General features: G+C 43.5%; 1 protein-coding gene across 1 annotated transcript in view; it reads right to left on the bottom strand.

Annotated features, from left to right (window-relative positions):
- Nucleotides 1-1735: 1735 nt before the first annotated feature.
- PRRT1B (proline rich transmembrane protein 1B) overlaps nt 1736-19291 on the bottom strand; it is a 32999-nt gene continuing 15443 nt past the window's right edge. The window contains exons 3-5 of the mRNA XM_058524683.1: nt 9229-9695; nt 8226-8369; nt 1736-7160 (exon numbers count right to left, since the gene is read on the bottom strand). Coding sequence (XP_058380666.1) covers nt 7011-7160; nt 8226-8369; nt 9229-9695 — 761 coding nt within the window. The 3' untranslated portion in view covers nt 1736-7010. The remainder of the gene's footprint in view (nt 7161-8225; nt 8370-9228; nt 9696-19291) is intronic.

Genomic DNA, 19291 nt, shown 5'->3' with positions numbered 1-19291 from the left:
CTTCAGCCCGGAGTAACTTTAGTATTCTCTTTAAACCTTGATAGTTACTCTCCTCTCATAGTTAATAGTTCTTTATGTAAATCTTTCTCTGTTAAAATTACTATATAGTTTGTCTCCTTATTGGTCTTTATTGAAAAACATCAAACCCTAGATTCGAGGAAACTTATAAACCCCAAGCAAGATAATTAAAAGAAATATACATCTAAGCACAGCATGGTTAAACTTCTGAAAACCAAAGACAAAGAGAACATCTTTAAGCAGACAGAGAAGCAAAAACAGGACATGTTACCTTCAAAGGTACAACAATTAGACTCTTCGACAAGTGGGGACAGAAATTGATGGAATGGTGTCTTCGGTGCTGAAAGAAAATAACCACCAACCAAACTTCTGTCTTCACTCAAAATATCTTTCAAGAATGAAGGTAAAAATCAAGATATTGTCAGACAAAAACAGAATTCATAAGAAAAGACAAAACAGCGTTTTTAGGCAGAAGGAAGATAATTCCAAATGGAAAGTCAGACACGCAGAAAAGAATGAAAGAGCCGCAAAAAACAGCTAATATGTGGATAAATCTGAATGAGCATGAACCACATAAAACAACAACAATAACACAATATCATTTTACAATATTGGGATTTACAATATAGAGAATTTACAATATAGAGAATTACAGTAGGGGTTACAATTATTAGGGTTTTACAACAGAGAGAATTTACAATATAGAGAATTACAATAGGGGTTACAATTATGGGTTTACAATATAGATAATTAAAATGTGACTCAGGAAGAGATAAATGGAGTTAGAGTGTTCTTGGATTCGTTCTTGAATTGTCTAGAAAGAAGATGAAAGTACCAAAAACATTAGACTTGCAGAAGTTGAGAATGCAAGTTGTTACTCTCCAGGGAACCACTAAATAGTAAAAGAACGTATAATTGCCAAGCTAATAGGGAGGATGAAATGGAACAATAATAAATAATAATTGATCCAAAGGGAGGCAGGAAAGGCGAGAGAAAGCAGCATAGCGCTAGTGGGACCAGGAGAAAGCAGAGTGAGAAGGTGGATTCAAACCCAAATCGATGTATTTTTAAAATGATATTAAATAAATGGACTAAATTTTCCAGTCGAAAGACAGACATAAGACTGTAGTTTTATAAAAATCTATATGCTGTTTACAAGACGTAGCTATCTAAAACGTAAAGGTACAGAAAAGTTGAAAGTAAAAATATAGAAAAAGATAGACTCTGAAAATACAGCCAAAAAAACCTGAGCATAGCTATGTTAATAGTAGACTTTAAGGAAAAAAGCATTAGAGGAAAAGGAAAAGTAGAGTTTAAGGCAAAAAGTATTACTAGAGTTACAAAAAGACATTTGAAAAGATATACAGTACACTCAACAGACAGATTTAACAATTTCTAAATATGTATGCATCTAATTACACAGCCTCAAAGTATCTACAGCAAAGGCCAAGAGAATGCCAAGGAAAAATGGGCAAAGCGGGAAGTTTTAACACACCTCTCTCAGGAACATGTAAGAAATAACTCTAATCTTACACCCTTCCAAAAAGCGGAAAATGAGCAGCACTTCCCAGCCCTTGTGATGAGGCGCTATAACCCTGATTCCCAAACCACAACAAGAAGGAAAAGTACAGACCAGCCTCATTCATGAACACAGACGCAAAAACCCTAAACAAAACATTCACAACCGAACCTAGCGATATAGAAAAAGGATAATACGTCATGATCAACATGGCTTTATTCCAGAAATGAAAAGTTACTTTAACGTTTGAAAATCAACATTGAGTTACATTAACAGAATACATCAGATAATTTTCTTAGTAGACATGTGAAAGTAATTTAATAAAATTCAATATCCATGCATGATTAAAAAAAATTCTTAGCAAACTAGGAACAGAAGGCTACTTCCTTTTTTTTTTTTTTTAATTTTATTTATTTATTTTTCCCCCAAAGCCCCAGTAGATAGTTGTATGTCATAGCTGCACATCCTTCTAGATGCTGTATGTGGGACACGGCCTCAGCATGGCCAGAGAAGCGGTGCGTCGGTGCGCGCCCGGGATCCGAACCCGGGCCGCCAGCAGCGGAGCGCGCGCACTTAACCGCTAAGCCACAGGGCCGGCCCCAGAAGGCTACTTCCTTAATCAGAAAAAAGATATCTATTTTTTTTTTTTAAAGTAGAATATTGAAACCTTTCTTTGGAGACTAGGAAAAAGATAAGTCTGCCCACTGCAAGCACGTCTGTCCACCTTGCTGGGGGTCCGGCCAGTGCAGGACGGCAGGAGGAGCACACAGGAGGGGCGAGGGTTGGAAAAGAAGACAAAAACTCATCATATACACATGATATTGTGTAAATAGAAAATTCAACAGGATCTACAGATAAATTATCAAAATTAATAAATGAATTAAGAAAGAGTGCTGGATACAAAGTCAAGAATCAATTGTATGTCTGTATACTAGCAAGTAACAAGAAAAGAAAAATATAAAAATGATCATATTCATAATAGCATCAAAAAAACACAAATACCCAGGGATATTAACAAAACGTGCAATATTTCTGCACAAAAAAAAAATCAAGATTAATTTTTTAAAAGACCTACTAAACAAAGAAATTCACCGTGTTTGTTGGAACACTCAGTACCATAAAAGATATCAATTGTCTCCAAATTAATCCATAGACTTAAAGCAATCACAGTCAAAATCTCAATCTTTATTTTGGTGAAAATTGACAATGCTAAAATTTATTTTAAGTACAAATGATTTTAAATGGCCAAGACTCTTAAAGATGGTGGGAGGACCTGACCTACCCAATATCAAGACTTACTGCAAACCCCGGTAATGAAGTGTGATGGTGAAGTATGGTAGAGGTACAAGAGTAGACAGGTAGACCTCTGGAATCTATTCCAGAAGGGTGGCAGATCTAAATGTAAAAATAAACCAAGAAATCTTCTAGATCTAGAAGACAATATAAGAGAAAATCTTCATGACCCAGGAGTAGGGAAGTTTTTCTTAAGCCACAAAAACCATGACCCATAACAGAAAGGATAAATTTGAATATATTAAAATTGAGATTTTCATCAGTCATCTGATGAAAAGAAGTGACTGAAAAGGGAAAGGATATTTGCAATACCTATATCTAACACCGGACTCATGTCTAGAATACATAAAGAACTCCTCTAAATTGATAAGGAAAAGACAATCCAGTGTAAAAATGGGCACATGACTTGACAGGCACATCATAAAAAGAGATATCCAAATTGCTCATGGTATATGGTAAAAGGCTCAGTGTCGTTAGTCACCACAGAAGTGCAGAGTAAAGCCACACTGAAATGCCACCACAGCTTTAACTTCCAGAAGCACTAAAACTTAAAGGACTGACGAATACCAGGGATGGATGAGTTTGTGGAGCAAGCGGAACTCCCATCCATCTGGTGGGAACGCAAATGATGCAACCACATGGGAACGCAGCCAGCAGCATCTCATTGGATTTTAGTGTTTATATATCCATGACATCCTCAGGAAAGCCTCTCTCCACCACTCTCTCAGGTCACAGACCCCTATGCCCCGCCAGAGTGAGTCTAAGACACACGTATTTCAACATCTCTGAAATCAGAGTTTTTCTCAGCTATGACATCGTAGACTTGCCCTGGCTATGTCTCCTTCGTGGCCCTCTAGCACAGGTGGTATCCACACCATCTGATATATGTCTGTCTTCCACACTGGACTGGAAGCTTCAGGAAAACAGACTGCCTTTTTCACTACTGTGAATCCTAAAACTGGAAGTGCTGGGTCAAAAGGCATGCACATTTTTTTCAGTTATTTTTTAATGACACAATGCGTGAGTACATCTTTATTTTAAAATTCAGCAATGTATCACACAAAGCCTCCAGGCCCATTCCCTCCCCAGAGACAGACACTATCAGCAGTCTGGAACACATCCCTCTGGAGTCTCTTCTTTGCACTTACATGCATATATGGTACATATGGTACATATATAATTAATGGATACCATCAGTCCACTTTCACAAAGATTGTGGCAATACACACCCACCAGTAATAAATGAGAGGGTCTGCGTTCGTTCCTTCACCAACTCAGGATGTATTCAGTCTTTCTAATTTTTTCCCAATCTGATAAGTAAAAGTCATCTCATGTTTAAATCTGTACTTTCCTGATATACAGAACTCAAACCTATCAGTCTTTCCCTCTCTGGTTTTCCAGATTTTCAGAGGCCTCCTCTGAGGTCATACAAATATCCTCCTCCGATTCCTTCTAGTACTAGTATTAGTATTAGTATTAGCTTTATTTTATACTTAGCTCTTTAATCCATCTGGAAGTTATTTTTGCATACAACAGGAGAATAGACATAGCCAACTCTGCTTGTTATGAGCCCTCCTTGACTCACTCAATTAAAACGCCATTTTGATCAGATGTTAACTTCTCATACATACTTGGAATGCTTTCGGAGTTTATTTAAACATTTTTTTTAATAATTTTTTATTTATTTATTTTTCCCCCAAAGCCCCAGTAGATAGTTGTATGTCATAGTTGCACATCCTTCTAGTTGCTGTATGTGGGACGTGGCCTCAGCAAGGCCAGAGAAGCGGTGCGTCAGTGCATGCCCGGGATCCGAACCCCGGCCGCCAGCATCGGAGCACACTTAACCGCTAAACCATGGGGCTGGTCCGCTTTTGGAGTTTATTATTTTTCACTGATCTATATCTGTGGCAAAGCCATGCTGTTTCAATTATTGTAGCTTTATGGTAAGTTTTAATATCTGGTGAAGAAACTCCCCCCTCATTAAACTTTTAAAAATTATTAACAATTTTTGTACATTTTCCTTCCATATTAATTTTTTAAAACATTTTTGTCGTAGTTTTAAAAGCTTGGCTTTCTTGTTGGAATTTCATTAAATCTCTTTGAGAAAGCTAGATATTTGTATGATATTACATCTTCTTATCCAGATATTTTGTTCAGGTTTTTTTTTTTCTTTTGGTAATTTTAAAAAATTGTTTTCTTCATTTGGATCCAGATCTTTCTTGTTAAATTTATTCCTAGATTTTACTGTTTTTATCACTATTGTGAGTGGAATTTTAAATTTTTTCCATTTTTAACTGATTATTGCTATTGACTATTGTGTATTTTGTATCCAACAACTTTACCGAGTTCTCTTATTCTAACTTTTTCACTGACTCTTGGATATTCTAGCTAGAGAATCATTTTGTCTCTTGCAGCTTTTATGCTACAAATTTCACTTTGTTGTTTTTTACATTAGCCAGACCGTCAAAACAATGTTGACTAAGAGAGACACTAGGGAGCATCGCATGGCTTCAGCCTGGTCGTGATGGCTTTCAGGGGTTGTAATCATTTCCTGCCTGATGTGCCACGTGCTGTTGGTTCACAGACCAGCTGCAGCACCACCTGGGAGCTCGTTAGCCGCGCAGCATCTCAGGTCCGACTCACTGAATCAGCACCCGCGCTTTCACAGGCTTTCCCAGCTGTGTTATATGCTTCAAGTCCGAGGAACACTGGTCTAGGTGATTTCTTTCTATTCTGATTTTACTTAAGAGTTTAGTGAGCATAGCTGTGGCTGTTGGATTCTACCAAATACTTTCTGGCATCTATGGATCCCTAAAATACGGTTTCTTCCTCCTGTTTTGTGGCTATCATGCATTTTAGTGCTTGAGATCCTAATTCTGGACCGGCCGTGTCCCAGAACACGAGGCCCCCTCTCCATCACCAAGCATTTTGCTCATCCCTCACTTCCTCCTCCACGTCTCTCCAGCTCCCAGAGCATCTCAAGGGCTGAGATGGGATGTTCTGCTTCATCTTCCAGTGCCGGTTCCAGGGCTGTGAGCAGCGCACAGTGGGTGCTCAGAAAGCCCCCGATTTAACTTGAGCTGTCAATCTTGTATGGCTCAGCCAGGGGCCCCTTCCTCCTCTCTCTATGCAGATGGTTTTTAATCTTATTGGGTCACAGACCCCTTCGGGAATCTGCTGAGAGCTCTGGACCCCTCCCCAGGAAAATGTCCATTAACAGGTTCCCCTCTCTGCCGACTGAGAGGTTCCTGGCTGTCCTGAAGCTCATGCTCAGACCCTTAGTCGTTGCTCTCCCATCACCTTTGGCCGTGGAAGACCCTACAGAAATCCCCGCCATCAGTACCCAGCAGCTCTGCCCCCGAGTGCTCACCACAAGCCAGGCTCTGCGCTGCACAGTGTGGGCAATAAATCAGATCCTCGCCGAGCTGCCTGTGTGCGAAGAGCACCTCAGAGGGGCGGGTGCAGGAGCCCGGCTGTGGACAGACGTTTAGCGCTCACACTGAGGGTGAGCAAGGAAGTAGCGACGGCCCCGAAGCAGCAACATGAAGTTCAGCCCAGGGTGCTGCCTTTTGTTTATTGACCAGACGTAGTGGCCTTGGTCTCTGGATGTGGGGTCAGCATGAGAGCCTGTCTCCGGGATGGGGCTGGGCGCAGGACAACCAGCCAGGAGCCACCAAGGAGAGAGGAGGCACTCCCCCCAACTCCCTCCCAGTGAAAAAGAAATCCGGCAGCTCTGCCCTGCAGTCACAGAGCTGGGCTGGAGTGGGGGAGCCAGGGGAGGCAATGTCCTTCCAGACAGCTCTGAAGACAGTGAGGGCTCTGGTCCCTCCAGTGGTCTCCCAGGGGTAAGGTGAGGGCGAGGGCCGTGGGCGCCCGGCCGGCACAGTTCCAGGACGACCTGGAGGAAGATGCACCGAGGAAATGGGCTCGTGGGCCTGCATCCCACAGCTGGGCCTGGGCCCTGGGGCCACCTCAGATCAGGACACTGCCTGAGGCCACCTGTAGGGGCTGAGGCTGAGCCACAGGGGTGCTGAGGGCTGCAAAGCCCACCTTCTTCTGGCTCCTGGGCCCCTTCCATAGTTGACAGATGGCCACCGGCAGGGGTCAAAGTCCACAGAAAGAGTCTGGCCAGGGTAGGTATCCCAGGGTGTCCTAGCGTCCCCAAAGGAGCCACGAGCCCTCAGGGGAGGTAGAGTGCCACGACCACGTAGATGACCCAGCTGGTGGACACGAAGACCCCGAAGAGCAGGCTGAAGAGCACGAGCGAGCGCGCCTTGCGCGAGGCCTCCTTGGCCTGGGCCAAGTCCCCCCTGCTCAGGGCCGCGCGTGTCTGCAACGAGATGGGGCAGGATGAGCGGACACAGAGCCCCACCCCCTCCCAGCGCAGCACCATCGGGCCAGGCCCCAGGGCACAGACTGGGAAACTGACACCCCGAGAAACTCGGGCACCTCACGAGGCCACAGCCCAGAAAGGAGCAGGAGCCATGGAGGTGAGGGCTGCCAGCTCTTGGGCACTTGCCATGGGCCTGGCACAGATGACACCCCTGGCCTCATCTCATACAACCCTCACAACAACCCTGAGTTTGGTGTTGTTGTTGCCCCCACTTCGCAGATGAGGAAACAAAGGCTCAGAGAGGTTAAGTGATCTGCCCAGGGCCACACAGCTGGTGGTGGAGCCAGAATTCACAGGCAGGCAGCGGCCTCCCGAGTCCCACGTCTGAGCTGTCCTGAGATCGACCTTCTCCCCACAGTCCTGGCTCTCTTATGACTGGGGAGCTTGACCAGTGGGGGGCCTGGTGATGCTCAGTAACACCAGGGAGGGAGGGAGAGAGGATGGGCGTCATGGAGATGAGCTGGTGGGTGGATGGATGGATAGGGATGGGTGGATGGGGGAGTAGACAGAGGAGTGAGTTAATGGATGAATAGAGGGGTGCGTGGGTGAAAGGACAGATGGATAGAGACTAGAGAGATGGTAGGCGGAATGATGGGTGAGTAAATGGGTAGGTGAGCAGGTAAATAGATGGGTAGCTAGACAGACGGCTAGTTGGAGGTGGATGAGGTGGAGAAATGAGTGGATGGATGGATGGAAGTCTCTGCCCCATTTAACACAAGCCCCCACTGGGAGGGGGCAGTTCCTTGGGCCTTATCAGCCATTCACACCTTCAATGTGAATTGTTTTAGCTGAACTTTCTAGAGCAGATCATGAGTGGTAGGGGGCAGAGACAGGAGAGGGGAGGAGGTGTCCATCCAACAGGGGCAAGTGGGCACGGATTTACCAATTCCTGCCACCCTCCTGAGGAGGAAGCACCAGAGACCCAGCTGCTGGGAAGGGGCTGTGCAGACCCCCCAGGCACTGGTGGCTGTATGCTGGAGGGCTGCCGCACGGCCCACCCACCTCATGGGAGTAGACGATGGCGATGAGCCCGGTGAGCAGGCAGCAGAAGAGAGTCACCAGCACGGACTCCATCATGTAGTCCTTGGGCAGGGGCCGGTGCTCCACGGCGGCGGGGGCTGGCACGCCGCCCATGGGGCTGTTGTACTGCGGGGGCAGAGCCACGGGGCAGTGAGGGAGCCGCCCTACCTCCAGACACCAGAAGGAGGACACAGCCAGCGAGGGCCATGGAAGGGTCACTCCGTCCACCCCCAGCCCCCAGCCCCTGAGGCTGCAGGTCTCCGAGGGGTCAGTCAGGCCCCCCTTCTGCTCTCTCTCTCCACACCCCAGCCCGTCACTCAGCCCCCAGGAGTCTTCTCCGTTCTGCCCTCTACAAATCGCTCAGTCCAGGGTCCAGCCACCACGTGTCTCCATGGCCTCACTGGGCTTCCCACCAGGGGGACCTCGCAGCTCTCCTCCACAGGCAGCCCAGGATCTTTTGTTTTGCTTTGTTTTTTCTAAAAATCTAATCAAGTCATCTCCCACCCAAAGGCCCTGGGGTCCCTCACAATGGATCCCACCTTCCTATCCTCCCTTCCCATTAAGCTGAACACACCACCATCATTCCCAGCACACACCAGGCTTGTGCTGTGCCCTCTGTCCAGAGTGCCCTTCCTTCTCTTCTCTGGCTACACTCTCCTATTCTTCCCGCAGAACCCAGCTCAAATGCCCCCACTTCTGGGAAGCCTCCCCAGGGCGCCCACTCCCCAGGCTGAGGGAGCCCTTTCCTTTTCCTCATCTGGGGACAGAAGCGCCCTCTGCAGGGGTTGGTTATGGTGGCCTCTCATCATCTGTGTGCCAAACTCGCCCACCTAGGGACGGAAGGAGGGAGGGGTGAGTTGGGGGGAAGTGGGGCGCAAGCGGGGGACCAGTAAGTGAGGTGGGGGTGAGCTGGTGAGCGGAAAGTAGGTGGGCTGGAGCAGGCGTCCGGGGCGACCGCGCTGGGGGACACCCCTACTCTACTCACCACGGCGAAGGGCGCGAAGAACGGCGGCGGGGTGGACGCGGCGTAGAGGGGCGCGGCGGGCGGCGGGTACAGGGCCTGGGGCGCGGGCGCGGGCTGGCAGAGCACGGGCGCCTGCGGGAAGGGCGGGTAGAGCAGGTGCACAGCCTTGGGGTCGGGCGGCGCGTAGGGCGGCGGCTCGCCCACGAAGCCGATGTTGGGGACCCCGCCGGCCTCCACCTTGGGCCCCTGCCTGGCCTCATCCGCGGCGTGGGCCTGGGTGGAGGGCGCTGCCGAGGCCTCGGCTTGGGGGGCTACCGGGGGGTCTTCCGGGGCCCGGGCGCTGCCCCCGTCCGCGGCCGCTTCCTCGCTGGGCCCTCCGTCCTCATCCAGGAGCTGCGGGCGGCGCGGCAGCTGCGGGAGCTCGGGGTGCGCGGGGCTCCGGGGGTCCTCGGGGGCCGCGGGGCCGCTGCCCCGTTTCGTGTCCGCTCCTGGGAAGAAATGGCAGGTGCCGTGAGCCCCAAGAGGCCGCTGCCCCAGGTGGGATCCTCCCCACGAGCCCCAAACACAGCCCCTCTAAGGAGAAAGTCACAATGACCCTGCCGCCCCTGATCCTGCATGGACCCCCACGCTCAGGCCTCTCCATGCCGGGCTCTCCAAGAAGCTTTACCCGAAGCGCAATGACGGGACAAGAAAACTGGGGTGCGGAGAGGTGACGTGTCTTCCTGGCAGACACACAGACAGCTCGAGGCCCAGCTGGGATGGAACACAAGCCTTGCCCCTGCCCGGAGGGCCCTAGATCCAGACTTCTCCTGCCAGAAGGCGCTCCTGCCCCCACTACCCTGCTGCCCAGCAGAGTGGACCAGAGAAGGAGCATCGGCCCAAGGCAGCCGCCTGCCGGGCTGTCCTGAGACACCGTCCAGTGGGGGCCGGTCTGAGGAGATGAGCTGAACCAATCAGATTCCTGGCTTGGGAGTGAGGGAAGATAGGGTGCTCAGGAGTTTCCACACCCTGCTGAGTGACCTGGAAGAACCAGGAAGTCACTACCGGCCAAGTGCCTGCTGAGGCATAGAGGGAACAGAACCTGAATGGGGGTGGGGAGGGGCGGGGAGAGAAGAGGAGCAGTGGGTGGAGAGAAGCCCACCAGCAGCGTCAAGCCCGGGCTCCCAGGCCCTCAGCTGCCCAGCTACCTTCCAGCCCTGGCCTCCAACATCCACACGATAATCTCTGGGGTTACAAAAGGCAGAGAAATAAGGAAAACAGATGTAACAGCGACAGCTCAGGTGAGGGCAGAGGAGCTGGGCTGAAATCCTCCCACCCACTCCCACCCCCACAGAGCTGGTGGGTGGGGTCAGAGGCCAGGGATCCCTGGGGGAGGGATCCCCAGTGGCAGGGAGTGCTGGGCCCCTGAGAACTCCCCACCCGACCTCCCCCCAGCAGCCAGGGGTCACTCAGGGCCTCCGCTCCTCACACACCTGTGCTGGTGTTCATGCCTCCACACCCTTACCCATGCTGTTCCCTCTGTTTTCCACCCCTTGAATCTGGACTTGGCCATGCAACTTGCACTTAATGCCACTGAACTGTACACTTCAAAATGGTTAAGACGGTAAATCTTATGTACATTTTACCACAGTTTTTTAAAAGCCGCTCCTGATTACAACTAAAAACTCTAGACAAAAAAAATAAAAGGAAACTAGCCAAAAACACCGAAAAGTGAACAAAAGCAGGCAGATTGTGGAGTAAGAGAAGTGACCCGCAAGGGGGTGAGTTTCTCATTTTTCTCTGTCGTTTCCCTCAAAGCTCCAAGCTCCAGCCTCAGAGCCACATGGTAAGCAGCAGAACAGGTGGCTAAAACTCCATTAGAAACCCTGTCATTCTGGCCCCAGGAGCCAGGAAAGGATCCCTGCAGAATGGAAAGAGTGGGGGAAATCCTAGAGAGGAAGGAGCTGCAAAGGGGGGGGTCCCCTAGTTCTGTGTATGAACTGGGGTGACCAATGAATCTCAGTTTGCCCAAGACATTCTTGGATACTACTGAAAACCTCACATCTTGGAAAACCCCCTTAGTCCAAGGCAAACTGCGATGGTTAGTCACCCTAAAACGGATCCACACAAGTCTTGGACTCACCCTCAAGCTTCATATGTAGGGGACAGACCTAGACCAGCATGAGAAGTACTTTGAAAACTGGACCACCAAAACAGCCAGAAAACAATGAACAAAATGGCAATAAGTACATATCTACCGATAACTACTTTAAGTGCAAATGGACTAAATTCTCCAAACAAAGGACATAGAGTAGCAGAATGGATTTAAAAAAAAAATCTACCTATTTGCTGCCTACAACAGACTCACTTCAAATTAAGGACACACACAGACAAAGTGAAGGGATGGAAAAACATATTCCATGCAAATGGAACCCAAAAAAGCTGGGGTAGCTATACTTATATGAGACAAAATAGACTTTAAAACAAAGACTGCTGGGCCAGCCCAGTGGCGTAGTGGTTAACTTTGTGTGCTCCGCTTCAGCAGCCCAGGGTTTGTGGGTTCTAATCCTGGGTGCAGACCTACACACCGCTCATCAAGTCATGCTGTGGCGGCATCCCACATACGAAATAGAGGAAGATTGGCACAGATGTTAGCTCAGCAACCATCTTCCTCAAGCAAAAAGAGGAAGACTGACAACAGATGTTAGCTCAGGGACAATCTTCCTCACCAAAAAAATAAAATAAAATAAAAAAATAAAACAAAGACTGTAATGAGAGACAAAGAAGGGCATCATATAATGATAAAGGGGTCAATCCAACAAGAGGATATAACATTTGTAAATATTTAGGCATCCAACATAGGAGCACCTAAATAAATAAAGCAAATATTAACAGGCAAAAGGGAGAAACAGACAGCAATACAATAGTAATAGGGGACTTTAATACCCCACTTACATCAATGGATAGATCATCCACACAGAAAATCAATAAGGAAACATCAGCCTTACAGGACCTGTTAGACCAAATGAACTTAACAGATATATACAGAACATTCCATTCAAAAGCTACAGAATACCCATTCTTCTCAAGCACACATGGGACATTCCCCAGGGTAGAGCAAATGTTAGGCCACAAAACAAGTCTTAATAAATTTAAGAAGATTGGAATCATATCAATCATCTTTTCAAACCACAAAGGTATGAAACTAGAAATCAATTACAAGAAGAAAACTGGAAAATTCACAAATATGTGGAGATTAAACAACATGCTACTGAACAACCAAGGGGTCCAAGAAGAAATCAAAAGAGAAGTCAAAAAATTTGAGACAAATGAAAATGGAAATACAACATACCAAAACTTGCGGGATGCAGCAAAAGCAGTTCTAAGAGGGAAGTTCATATGATAAATGCCTCCATCAAGAAACAAAAATCTCAAATAAACAACCTAATTTTACATCTCAAGGAACTAGGAAAAAAAGAACAAATGAAGCCCAAAGTCAGTTGAAAGAAGGAAATAACATGGGGGCTCACCCGGTGGCCTAGTAGTTAAGTTCAGTGCACTTGGCTTCGGTGGCCTGGGTTCATTTCCTGGGTGCGGACCTACACTACTCATCGGCGGCCATGCTGTGGCAGTGACCCACATACAAAATAGAGGAAGATGAACACAGATGTTAGCTCAGGGTGAATCTTCCTCAGTAAAAAAGAAAAAAAGAAAGAAAGAAAGAACAGAGCAGAGATAAATGAAATAGAGACTAAAAGGAGAATAGAAAAGACCAATGAAACTAAGAGCTGGTTCTTTGAAAAAATGAACAAAATAGATAAACCTTTAGCTAGACTCACCAAGAAAAAAAAGAGAGAGAGAACACAAATAAAATCCGAAATGAAAGAGGAGATGCTACAACTGATGCCACGATAATACAAAGGATCATAAGAGACTACTGTGAGCAATTATATGCCAGCAAATTTGACAACCTAGAAGAAATAAATAAATTCCTAAAACCATACAACCTACAAACACTGAATCATAAAGAAACAGAAAATCTGAACAGACTGATAGCCAGTAAGGGGATTGAATCAGTAATCAAAAACCTCCCTATAAAGAAAACTCCAGGACCAGATGGCTTCACTGGTGAATTCTACCAAACATTCAAAGAAGAATCAATATCAATCCTTCTCAAACTCTTCCAAAAAATAGAAGAAGAAGGAATGCTTCCAAATTCATTTTATGAGGCCAGCATTACCTTGATACCACAACCAGACAAAGACACCATAAGAAAAGAAAGTTACAGGCCAATATCCCGATGAACACAGGTGCAAAAATCCTCAACAAAATACTAGCAAACCAAATTCACCAATACATTAAAAGGATCATATACCATGATTAAGTGGAATTCATCCCAGGGATACAAGGATGGTTTAATACCCACAAATCAATCAATGTGATACATCATATTAACAAAATAAAGGATAAAAATCATATGATCATCTCAATAGAGGCAGAAAAAATAATTGACAAAATTCAACATCCATTTATTATAAAAACTCTCAACAAGGTGAGCATAGAGGGAACGTACCTCAACATAATACAGGCCATATTTGACAAACTCACAGCTAACACCATACTCAAGGGTGAAAAGCTGAAAGTATTTCCTCTAAGATCAGGAATAAGACAAGGATGCCTACTCTTGCCACTTTTATAAAACATAGCACTAGAAATCCTAGCTAGAGCAATTAGGCAAGAAAAAGAAATAAAAAGCATCCAAATTAGAAAGAAAGAAGTAAAACTGTCACTATTTGCAAATGACATGATATTATATACAGAAAACCCTACAGACTCCACCAAAAAAACTGTTAGAATTAATAAATGAATTCAGTAAAGTTGTAGGATACAAAATCAATATACAAAAATTTGTTGCATTTCTATATGCTAACAACATACTATTAGAAAGAGAAATTTAAAAAACAATCCCATTTACAATTGCATCCAAAAAAATAAAATGCTTAGGAATAAATTTAACCTAAGAGATGAAAGACCTGTACACTGAAAACTATAAGACATTAACAAAAGAAATTGACTATGACACAAAAATGAAAAGACATTCTGTGCTCATGGACTGGAATAATTAATATTGTTAAAATGTCTATACACCCAAAACAAGCTAGATTCAATGCAATCCCTATCAAAATTCCAATGGCATTTTTCACAGATATAAACAATCTTAAAATTTGTATGAAACCACAAAAGACCTCGAATAGCCAAAGCAATCTTGAGAAAGAAGAACAAAGCAGGAGGCATCACACTCCTTGATTTCAAACTATATCACAAAGCTATAGTAATCAAAACAATATGGTATTAGCATAAAGACAGACACATAGATCAATGGAACAGAAGAGAGAGCCCAGAAATAAACCCACACATATATGGTCAACTAATTTATGACAAAAGAGCCAAGAAAATACGATGGGGAAAGCATAGTCTCTTCAATAAACGGTATTGGGAAAACTGGACAGCCACATGCAAAAAAATGAAATTGAACTCCTATCTTACTCCATACACAAAAATTAACTCAAAATGGACTAAAGACTTGAATGTAAAACCTGAAACCATAAAACTCCTAGAAGAAAACATAGGCAGTAAGCTCCTTGACATTGGTCTTGGGGATGACTTTTTGGATTTGACACCAAAAGCAAAGACACAAAAGCAAAAATAAACAAGTGGGACTACATCAAGCTAAAAAGCTTCTGCACAGCAAAGGAAATCATCAACAAAATGAAAAGGCAATCTACTGAGGGGGGAGAAAATGTTTGCAAAACATATATCTGATAAGGGGTTAATATCCAAAATATATTAAAACACTCATATAACTCAATAGCAAAAAAACAAACAATATGATTAAAAAATGGGCAGAGGGTCTGAACAGACATTTTTCCAAAGAAGACAGACAGATGGCCAACAGGCACATGAGAAGATGCTCAGCATCACTCGTCATCAGGGAAATGCAACTCAAAACCACAGTGAGACATCTCTTCACACCTGTCAGAATGGCTATTATCAAAAAGACAAGAAATAACAAGTGTTGGCAAGGATGTGGAGAAAAGGGAACTCTCGTGCACTATTGGTGGGAATGTAAATTGGTGCAGCCACTATGGAAAACAGTATGGAGGTTCCTGAAAAATTAAAAATAGAACTGCCATATGATCCAGCAATCCCACTTCTGGGTATTTATCTGAAGAAAATTAAAACAGTAATTCAAAAAGACATATGCATGCTATGGTCACTGCAGCATTATTCACAATAGCCAAGACATAGAAACAACCTAAGTGTTCACCAATGGATGAATGGATAAAACAAATGTGGTGTGTGTGTGTGTGTGTGTGTGTATATGTATATATATATATATATATACATATACACACAATGGAATATTATTCAGCCATAAAAAAAGAATGAAATTTTGTCATTTGCAACAACATGCATGGACCTTGAAGGCATTATGCTAAGTGAAATAAGTCAGACAGAAAAAGATAAATACCATATGATCTCATTTATACGTGGAATCTAAAAAAAAAAAATGAGAATGAGTCATGGGTATAGAGAACAGATTGGTGGTTGCCTGAGGCGAAGGATGGGTGAAATGAGTGAAGGGAGTCAAAAGGTACAAATTTCCAGTCATAAAATAAATAAGTCCTGGGGATGTAATGTACAGCATGGTGACTGCAGTTAGTAATACTGTATTGCATACTCGCAAGTAGCTAGGAGAATGAATCTTGAAAGTTCTCATCATGAGAAAAAAACTTTGTAACTATATATGGTGATGGATGTTAACTGGACTTATTGTGGTGATCATTATGCAATATAAACAAATATTGAATCACTACATTGTACACCTGAAACGAACACTGCTATGTCAATTATACCTCAATAAAAAAAAAAGAATACGGGAAAACCGAACCAAGATTGTAAACACCACTCACAGAAGGTGAGACAGAACTTGTGATCTGAAACTAACCAGGTTGACTGCCTGCTAAAACAGAACAAGTCAACATTTTCCAGGGAATTATAACGGGACTGAGAATCTACACAACACAATATTCACACTGTCCAGGACACAATCAGCAATCTTTCACCATACGCAGAACTAAGGAAATGTGACCAGTCCTCAAAGGAAAAGACAATCAGCAGATGTCACCTGAGGTAACCTGGATGTTGGCATTATCAGAAAAAGCAGCCATTGTAACCAGGCTCCATGGGGTAAAGACAAACACACTTGAAATAAGTTCTCAACAAAGAATTACAAAGTTAAAAAAAAAATGATAGTCTTCAACTAAAATGCATAATATCTGAAATTTAAAAGTTCACTGATTGGCCTCAATAGCAGAATGGAGGTGACAGGAAAAACAGTCAGTGAACTGGAAGATACACCAATCAGAAGAAGAGAGGGGGGAAAAAAGGAAAAAAAAAATGAACAGAGCCTCCAGGCCCTGTATGGTAACACAAGAAGGTCTTCACTACGCATGTCAGTGAAGTCCCAGGAGAGATTTGGGGAAAAAATATATTTGAAGTTATAATGGCTACAAACTTCTCAAATTTGGTGAAAGATGAATTTACAGATTCATAAAGTTCATTCCAAGTTCCTACTTCCAAGTTCATTCAAGTCGTTGGCAAATTCCAGTTCTGTGGGTTTGAGGTTCTCTGCTCCCCGAGGCTGCTTACAGTCCTTCTAACATGACCCTCTCCATCCTTAAAGCTAGGAATGGCACATCAGATCATTCTCATGCTTCAAAATTCTCTGTCTTCCTCTTCTGCTACCAGATAGAGATGTTTCTCTGCTTTTAAAGGGCTCATCTGACTGGGTCAGGCCCATCCAGATAATCTCCATATTTTAAGATCAACTGACTTGGGACTTTAATGCCATCTGCAAAATTCCTTCACAGAAGTACCTAGACTAGTGTTTGATCTAATAACCAGTGGAAAGGAACCTGGGGGTCATCTTTAGAGTTCTGCCTACTACAAGTGAAATAAAGTCATTCTCAGATGAAAGAAAACTAAGAGGATTCCTTGCCAGAGACCTTCTGAAACAGAAAGTCTAAAAGAAGTTCTTTGGATTGAAAAGAAATAATATCAGAGGGAAACTTGGAACTTCAAGAACGAAGGAAGAGAAATAGATATTATAATTATTGGGGTAAATATAAAATAATTTTTCCTTTTAAATTCTTTAATATATGTATGACTGCTGAAAGCAAAAATTATCACATTTTATGGTGAGTTTTTAATGTGTGTAGATGTACTACACATGAAAACTATAACACACACTAAGATTATAAAAGCTAAATGGATGGGGATGAGGGTAAAGAGACCTATAAGGTTACAAGGTTCAAGGTTCTACATTTTACTCAAGGTGATACAATACTAACTCTAAGTAGACTGCAAAAAGTTAGGTATGTATTGTAAACCCTAGAGCAATCACTAAAAAAATTACATGAAGATATGTAGCCAAAACACCAAGAGATAAATTAAAAGGGAATACTAAAAAATATTCAAATAATATCCAAAACAGGTGGGGAGAGGGGACACAGGACAGGGAGGGAGACCAGAGGAACAAAACAGAGGAGATAAAGAGAAAATAATAATAAGATCATAGACTTAAATGCAACCATATCAATAATTACATTAAATGTTGATGGTCTAAATATACCATACAATTAAAAAGCAGAGATTGACAGAAAGAATAAAAACCAAGACCTACAAGCAACTTACAACAGATATACTTTAAAGACACCAGTGAAAGTAAATGGATGGAAAAAGATATGCCATATAAACAGCAAGAAAGGCTATAGTGGCTATTTTAATATCAGATAAAATAGACTTCAAGAGAAAGAATATAAAGAGGAACACCTCATAATGATAAAAGAGATGATTCACCAGGCGTAACAATTATAAATGCATATGTGCCTAACGGCAAAGCTTCAATATACATGAAACAAAAATTGACAGAGTTAAAGGGAGAAATACACAAAATATACAATTCTAGTAGAAGATTTTAATACCCTTCTTACAGCAATTGATAGAACAACTAGACAAAACATCAGTAAGGACATAGACGATCTGAACAATACCATAAACCATCTTGATCCAACTGATATTTATAGAATACTACATTCAAGAACTGCAGATGCTGTTCTTTTCAAGGACACAGGTATATTCACCAAGACAGATCATGTCCTGGGCCATAAAACAAGGCTCAAAGGATTAAAGGATTAAAATCATTCTCTGATTTTATAAATCAATAACAATGATGTGTCTAGGAAAATACCAAATATCTGGAAATTAAACAACACACTTCTAAAGAATTCATGGGTCGAAAATAAAATCATGATGTAAATTGGAAAGTATTTTGAACTGAATGACAATGAGAAAACAACATCTCAAAATGTGTGAGATGCAGCTAAAGCAGTTCTCAGAGGAAGACATAGAGCTTTAAGCAATTACATTAGAAAAGAAGAAAGATCTCAAATCAACGACATAAGGTTCCACCCAAGAACACAAGGAAAAGAAGAGCAAAGTAAACACAAAGTAAATAGGAGGATGAAAATAATAAATACAGGAACAAAAATCAATGAAATAGAAAGCAGACAATAGAGTAAATTAACAAAGCCAAAAGAAGGTTTTTTGAAAAGATCAACAAAATTGACAAATCTCTAGGTGGATGTATCAAGAAAAAAGAGAACACAAATAACTATGTCAAGAATGAAAAAGGGGTCATCATCACAGATCCTACAGACATCAAGAGGATGACAAGAGAATACTATGAACAACCTCATGCCAACAAACCTGACAATGTAGATGAAACAAATTTCTTGAAAAATACAACTCTGCAAAATTGACACAAGAAGAAACAGGAAATCTGAATAGTTCCATATCTATTAAAGAAATTAAATTTGCTATCAAAAACCTTTTCAGGGGCTAGCCAGGTGGCACAAGTGGTTAAGTGCGCACGTTCTGCTGCGGCGGCCCGGGGTTCACCGGTTTGGATCCCAGGCATACACCGACGCACCGCTTGTGAAGCCATGCTGTGGCGGCGTCCCATATAAAGTGGAGGAAGATG

Source organism: Diceros bicornis, chromosome 28, assembly GCF_020826845.1.
Source record: "Diceros bicornis minor isolate mBicDic1 chromosome 28, mDicBic1.mat.cur, whole genome shotgun sequence".
Lineage (NCBI taxonomy): Eukaryota > Metazoa > Chordata > Mammalia > Perissodactyla > Rhinocerotidae > Diceros > Diceros bicornis.
The sequence above is the reverse complement of the archived record's forward strand: the minus strand, read 5'-3'. Positions and strand labels throughout refer to the sequence as shown.